The 7,082-nt window shown below is 43.9% G+C and overlaps 1 protein-coding gene across 2 annotated transcripts; it reads left to right on the top strand.

Moving 5' to 3' along the window:
• Positions 1-232: 232 nt before the first annotated feature.
• Positions 233-5,747, top strand: prss1 (serine protease 1). Of its 2 annotated transcripts, XM_080737982.1 has the most exons (6): positions 233-287; positions 1,684-1,846; positions 3,834-4,087; positions 5,158-5,294; positions 5,491-5,598; positions 5,640-5,741. In XM_080737982.1, the coding sequence occupies exons 1-6, from the start codon at positions 248-250 to the stop codon at positions 5,679-5,681; spliced, it is 744 nt and encodes a 247-aa protein (XP_080594108.1). In that variant the 5' UTR covers positions 233-247; the 3' UTR covers positions 5,682-5,741. The 2 variants fall into 2 exon arrangements, with proteins under 2 accessions (XP_080594108.1, XP_080594107.1); XM_080737981.1 differs by having other exon boundaries at positions 5,491-5,747.
• The last annotated feature ends 1,335 nt before the right edge of the window (positions 5,748-7,082 follow it).

Consider the following 7,082-nt stretch of genomic DNA (forward strand, 5'->3'; position numbering starts at 1 on the left):
TCACAACTTTTCAAAAATAGCAGATCTACAAGCTCGCAGCGCGGCACTCGGTGCCGCGCTGTGAGCTTGTATATCTGTTATTTTTCAATAGCTAAAGTTATTAGGGCCCCTCCACCTTGGGCCCCAGTAACTCAGTCCCACTTTCCTACCCCTTGTGACGCCCCTGAATGAAGGCACAGGCAGGCTTTAAAAGCCTCTGCGCGACGGCCGCTGAAACACACCGAGGCGAACCACGGACACACCAACCATGAAGGCTCTCATTCTTCTAGCTCTGTTTGCAGTGGCATGTGAGTATGAAGGAGGAGAAAGAACTGCTATATACCGTCTTTAACGAAGTTGTCTGAAATACTTTGGTGTGTTTTACGATTGGAGCACCTCTAAGGGCCCAAAGGTGATGGTCTGATCGTTGTTCAACTTCAACTTTAGTTTATAGCAGGGACATGCTGGGCCCCTGATTCAGCCCGGGAAAAAGAGTTGGAGAGGCCTCATTGCGCGCTATAGAGGGAGATCTCTCAAAGATTTGCCATTTCAGATCATGACAAGTGACAGATATAGATATTTTAGTATATCAGCTGATATTTTAGTATATCAGCCGATTTCAGCATGCTACAACTGGTCATATGATGCAAAATGCATCATATGACCAGTTGTAGCATGCTGAAATACTAACATATCTAAAAACACAGATTGAACACAAAAAATAATTCAGGATTGTGTTGATCGTGTCCCACACAACAATAAAATAAGATCTGGTTGTCCCAAAGGTGACCTGGTCCTTTAAGCAAAAACAATCTAATTGAACAAAATGAGGGGGGAGTGCTTTAAGAATTTAACAGATTAAAACGACTAGTTTGTGGTTTACCGTCTGGTAAATCAAAAAAAATATCGATATTCAAACATTTAAAAATATGGACTTAGAATGTTTTTCGTCTCAGGTACTCAACTGATTAAATACAGAATAAGAGTGAAAGTAAGGCCACGTCCACATTATGAAACTGTAGCAGTTAGTTACAGTAGTAGTTTGACCCCTCACGTGCTACTTTTTTTAAAATGTTTTAAATATTTCTAGCCCTATTCACGGCCCGCCCACTCAGCAAATTTCTCAGCATCCCCCGGGTGCTGACATCAATTTAGAAGGGGAAACTATAACAGAAATAGCTGGACTTAAAGCCTACAAATCATTATTTCGAACGGTAAAGTAAATTATAATGCTTTGTGCCTTTTACTATCTTGTGTTCTTGATCATGCTAGCCGTATTTTATACTTTACTATTCGGAAATTGCATTAAATTTGTTAACTCTATAGGCTTATAGTAGGATTTTCCCCTTCAAATTGTGACTTCAGCACCCGGGGGATGCTGAGTGGGCGGGCCGTGAATAGGGCTAAATGGGACAGTGAATATACAAATGGCCATAACTTTTTTTCGCGATGTTCCCGGCAGAGCAGGCCTCTCATTCTGTGGACCTTAATGACCAAACTAATAGATGAAACAGAAATAAAAAGTACGGCAAAAAAATCACAGGTTCAACCCTATTCCTTGAGCTTTTGAGCTTGTGGGTCCTCGGCTAAAACATTTCAAGATTTTTTAAAGAACTGTCCTGTTGTCCTGGTGTGTGTGTGTGTGTGTGTGTGTGTGTGTGTGTGTGTGTGTGTGTGTGTGTGTGTGTGTGTGTGTGGTGTCAGTCTCCGCTCCCATCGAGGACGAGGAGGATAAGATCGTTGGAGGCTACGAGTGCAGGAAGAACTCTGCTCCCTACCAGGTGTCTCTGAACTCTGGCTACCACTTCTGTGGGGGGTCCCTGATCTCCTCCACCTGGGTGGTGTCTGCTGCTCACTGCTACAAGTCGTAAGTTACACCACCTTAAAGGAGTTTTTTTCTATTGATTACTCATGCCATGGAGACTTGAGTTCAATAATATATTTTTGTATTTTTTGCATTCCTAAGACAAAAATTTTATTTTAGTAAATCCCATTGATTCCGGATGTTGTGATGAAATTATTGTCTTATGAATGCGACTTATACAAAAAAATACTATTGAACTCAAGTCTCCATGGCATGAGTAATCAATAGAAAGAAAGTCATTTTGGGGGTGAACTACTCCTTTAATGGCTGCCGCTCACTGCTACAAGTCGTAAGTTACACCACCTTAATTACAATAAGCAAGGTAATACATCAATACAATAAGCCAGGTAATAGCCTACATCAATACAATAAGCTGCATCAACATCAATACACCAAATGCATAGAAATATGACTTAGACCAAGCACCTATTCAGTGAAAACTTGATATAAAACCTACAAATGCTATCTAGCTTTCATGTATGGTCATTCATAAATGGTAAAATGGTAAATGGTGCATTTACATGGCGCCTTTATCCAAGGCGCTTTACATAGATTGTGCATTACGTTCCAGGTGGTCCCCAGCTAAATGATGGAGAGTTGGTAACCAACCCATTAAATCGTTTTTGTGTAGTTTATATTTGTTCTGCTGCGTATGTAGGTAGGTAGGTAGGTATGTATGTATGTAGGTATAGGTAGCTGTGTGTGTTTAAGGCTGTATAGCCCAATCAGGGCTACGGGCATTGGCTGTTAACGATGCCATCATTAATGGCGAGGGCCACTATATTTCCACCTTCACTCCAGAGGGCCACTATATTTCCACCTTCACTCCAGAGGGCCACTATATTTCCACCTTCACTCCAGAGGGCCACTATATTTCCACCTTCACTCCAGAGGGCCCCTATATTTCCACCTTCACTCCAGAGGGCCACTATATTTCCACCTTCACTCCAGAGGGCCACTATATTTCCACCTTCACTTCAGAGGGCCACTATATTTCCACCTTCACTCCAGAGGGCCACTATATTTCCACCTTCACTCCAGAGGGCCACTATATTTCCACCTTCACTCCAGAGGGCCACTATATTACAACCTTCACTCCAGAGGGCCACTATATTTCCACCTTCACTCCAGAGGGCCACTATATTTCCACCTTCACTCCAGAGGGCCACTATATTTCCACCTTCACTCCAGAGGGCCACTATATTTCCACCTTCACTCCAGAGGGCCACTATATTTCCACCTTCACTCCAGAGGGCCACTATATTTCCACCTTCACTCCAGAGGGCCACTATATTACCACCTTCATTCCAGAGGGCCACTATATTACCACCTTCACTCCAGAGGGCCACTATATTTCCACCTTCACTCCAGAGGGCCACTATATTTCCACCTTCACTCCAGAGGGCCACTATATTTCCACCTTCACTCCAGAGGGCCACTATATTTCCACCTTCACTCCAGAGGGCCACATTGCATATTGCTTCGTCCTACTTTGTCATTGTACCATCTCATACAAAATAAGCAAAAATAGCAGATCTACAAGCTCAAAAACGCATCGCGCTGCGATGCGTTTTGAGCTTGTAGATCGGCTATTTTTTCTTATTCTTTTGGAATTCTATTGGAATCCTGAAATGTTTTTTGTTATTTTTTAATTGGAATCCTGAAATTTAAGATTTTGATTTAATTTCAAACGCTTTTAGTTGTATACTCATGTTAACTTTATGAACTTGAATACAAATACATTGAACATAAAAAAAAATACATTTTAATACTACTATACTAGTCATTAAGCTACTAATATAGACTGAATTAAAGCAGGTCATGTTTGGAATTGTAACAGCTGAAATCAATAATATATTCAGTATTCCGGTATCAACCTGCGGGCCGCGTTAAGTGAAGGTGGGGGCCGCATGTGGCCCCCGGGCCGCCATGTTACCCATGTATGTTCTGGTTTATATTTAGTTGTCATCCTCTCCTCTCCTCCTCCCAGTCGCGTGCAGGTGCGTCTGGGAGAGCACAACATCGCGGTGAACGAGGGCACAGAGCAGTGGATCAACTCTGCCAAGGTCATCAAGCACCCGCGCTACAGCAGCCGCAACCTGGACAACGACATCATGCTGATCAAGCTGAGCAAGCCCGCCACGCTCAACAGCTACGTGCGCGCCGTCTCCCTGCCCTCCCGCTGCGCCAGCTCTGGTACCCGCTGTCTGGTCTCTGGATGGGGCAACCTGAGCGGCTCTGGAAGTAAGTCACATGCAGGGGACGTGCCGAGGATGAAAATAGCATGCAGACCTCCAAGCTCACAACGCGCCGCGTTGCTTGGCGTTGTGAGCTTGGAGGTCGGCTACTTTCGGTGCTTGATACCACACTGAACTAAGCAATAATCAAGTGACTACTGGAGATGTGGCGTAACAGCATGGATTTCTACACAGAGAGGACGTAGCCAGTAGCTATGCCCCTCCCAAAAACCTTTTGTCCAATGCTAGCTTAGAATAACTTCCTGCTTGCCAAGGTTTGCCTTGGCAACAGCCTTTGCAAGCTGCCGGTTGCTAAGCTAGCATTGGACAAAAGCTTTTAGGGGAGGGGCATAGCTACTGGCTAATTCTCTTGAATGCTGCCTTCAGGTATGGCATGGAAAGGGAGACATTTAGTAAAATTTAGTAAAATTTAGTAAAAACGGCATGATGATAGACCTGCTGTTTCTCTCCTCTACAGCAGGGGTTCTCAAACCTTTTTGTCTCAGGTCACCCCATACATATCTTTTTAATCCGAGGCACCCCTACATTATAATTTTCACTCCCAGCACCTTATATTTATAGCATATCGCCGTTGTCGGGTGGAAAACCTTGTATGTCGAAAAGCGTTCGTTTTGTATTTATCATCTATAAATTGTACTAAACTAGTGAAAACAGCCGATCTACAAGGTGCTTGTAGATCGGCTGTAGAACTGTTGCACTAGTTTTGTGCAACAGTCTTGTATGATGAGGCAGGGCTTTGCTTTACCAAAAGACGTACACATTTGAAACTTGGAGATACGAGGTTTCTGCCCGACTGTGACGATATTTTATTGATAATGTTGCGAGGAAAACGTTGAGATAATAGCCATTTTGGTTAGAGCTGACTGAAAATAACTTTGTACTTCAAGTTTAAAATGATACTAAATATTTTTTCAAGTGTCCAAATAAATTCCAACTATTATCAAATGATCTCGCGGCACCCCTGGACTGCCGTCGCAGCACCCCAGGGTGCCCCGTCACCCACTGCTCTACAGACAACTACCCAGACGGTTTGATGTTTGTTTCTCTCCTCTACAGACAACTCCCCAGACCGTCTGATGTGCCTGGACCTTCCCATCCTGAGTGACAGCACCTGCAAGAGTGCCTATCCTGGTCAGATCACCGGGAACATGTTCTGTGCTGGATTCATGGAGGGAGGCAAGGACTCCTGCCAGGTAAACACCAAGGGCTGTATTTTGAAAATAGCAGATCTACAAGCTCACAGCGCGGCATCGAGTGCCGTGTTAATATATGTTGTGTCCCTCTCATAGGGAGACTCCGGTGGTCCCTGGTGTTAATATATGTTGTGTCCCTCTCATAGGGAGACTCTGGTGGTCCCTGGTGTTAATATATGTTGTGTTCCTGCTATAGGGAGACTCCGGTGGTCCCGTGGTGTGCGGAGGCGTGCTGCAGGGAGTGGTGTCCTGGGGATACGGCTGTGCCCAGAGGAACAAGCCTGGCGTCTACGCCAAGGTGTGCAACTACAACTCCTGGATCTCCCAGACCATGATGAACAACTAAACTACAACTCCTGGATCTCCCAGACCATGATGAACAACTAAACTACAACTGCAAAATACCCAACGTTCACTCTCTCCAACCAGGAAGTGAACAACAAGACAATAAAGATTTATTTCAGCTCTAACTATAATGCCACTGTCTGTCTGTCTGTCTGTCTGTCTGTCTGTCCATTGATCGGATCACAGGGTTTGTAAACAATCTTGTATAGGGTAGTGTTTCTCAAACGTAGAAAAATGTTCAAGGACTTTAACTCTGACAGTGTACAAACCAAATGGACCCCGTTCTATTTGTACACTCTCAGAGTTACAGACTTGTGAAGGGTCCATTTAGAACCTCCTCAACCCTGAGAGTCCCTGGACCGCACCCTACTTACAGCATCTGGCATTTGGCAAGACCCAAAAGAGTGAACATTTTTTACTCAAATCTTTGCTTCTGGGGGTCCCTGGAACAACACATTTTGAGATGGGGGTCCGCGGCCAAATACATATCGTTGTGAAGGCCCTTGACATGACACAGTTTGACAACCACTGATACAGTATAGGTCGATTCTACACATGTCTTCTAAATCCTAACAGTTTTCTGAAAGACCTACTGTATATTGCTATATCAGTGCTTCTCAAACATGTCAAGGACCCCCAAAACAGGGGCGTCAATTGGGTATGGCAGGGGTATGCAGCTGCCATACCCAGGGTCCAGGGGGGAAAATAAAAGTTACTTTTAAATATAAATCCATGAATGAACTCTTTGTCTATCTGTGCTGGTTATTATGATGTTAAATTACAGTAAAATAACTACAAATGCTAAATTTAACAAAATGGTCACTTTAACAAGGCATTATAATTATATTCTCCTCACTTGTATTCTCCCCATCTTGACAAAATGGTATATTCCCAGGTTCCGCAGGTCAGCTGCACAGGTGCAATGCATTATTGTTAATTGTGGCACATTTACTAACATGCCAAGTTTAGCTGCCATATCCAGCCCAATAAACCGTAAGGTATGGCAACATGACTGGTATCTTGCACGTGCGCGAAGGCGTGCGTGCAAGACACCAGTCATGTTGCCATACCTTAGCTTTTTCTGAACTGATGCCACTGCCCCAATGGCCACAGACCCCTATTTCAAAATATTTTGTTCCAGGGACCCCCTGAAGCAAAGATTTTAGTTAAAAATGTTCACTCTTAATGTTGGTCTTGCCCCATGCTAGATGCTGTAAAAGTATACACGCCCCTGGACTAGGGATGGAGCTCGTTATTTTTTTATGATAATGAGCAACTTATCGATCATGCGTATTGAGCCGGGCTTTTATCGAGTCCACTGTTGAGCATTTTCTAATATTTTGTGGAAAGACGAGAGACGACAAACAGAAGTGGTATCTTTTTTTATAGGCCAGTTGTTGTGACTGTGAGTTTGTGGCTGACCACCGTCTATGAAGATGACTA

Source organism: Nannobrachium achirus (assembly GCF_963921795.1).
Source record: "Nannobrachium achirus genome assembly, chromosome: 2".
NCBI classification, from domain to species: domain Eukaryota; kingdom Metazoa; phylum Chordata; class Actinopteri; order Myctophiformes; family Myctophidae; genus Nannobrachium; species Nannobrachium achirus.

Excerpts from the sequence above, each read along its gene's own strand:
- prss1 (XM_080737981.1), top strand. The coding sequence starts at position 248 with ATGAAGGCTCTCATTCTTCTAGCTCTGTTTGCAGTGGCAT. Across the intron at positions 1,847-3,833 it reads GCTGCTCACTGCTACAAGTC|TCGCGTGCAGGTGCGTCTGG; the intron begins GTAAGTTACACC and ends TCCTCCTCCCAG. Across the intron at positions 4,088-5,157 it reads CAACCTGAGCGGCTCTGGAA|ACAACTCCCCAGACCGTCTG; the intron begins GTAAGTCACATG and ends TCTCCTCTACAG.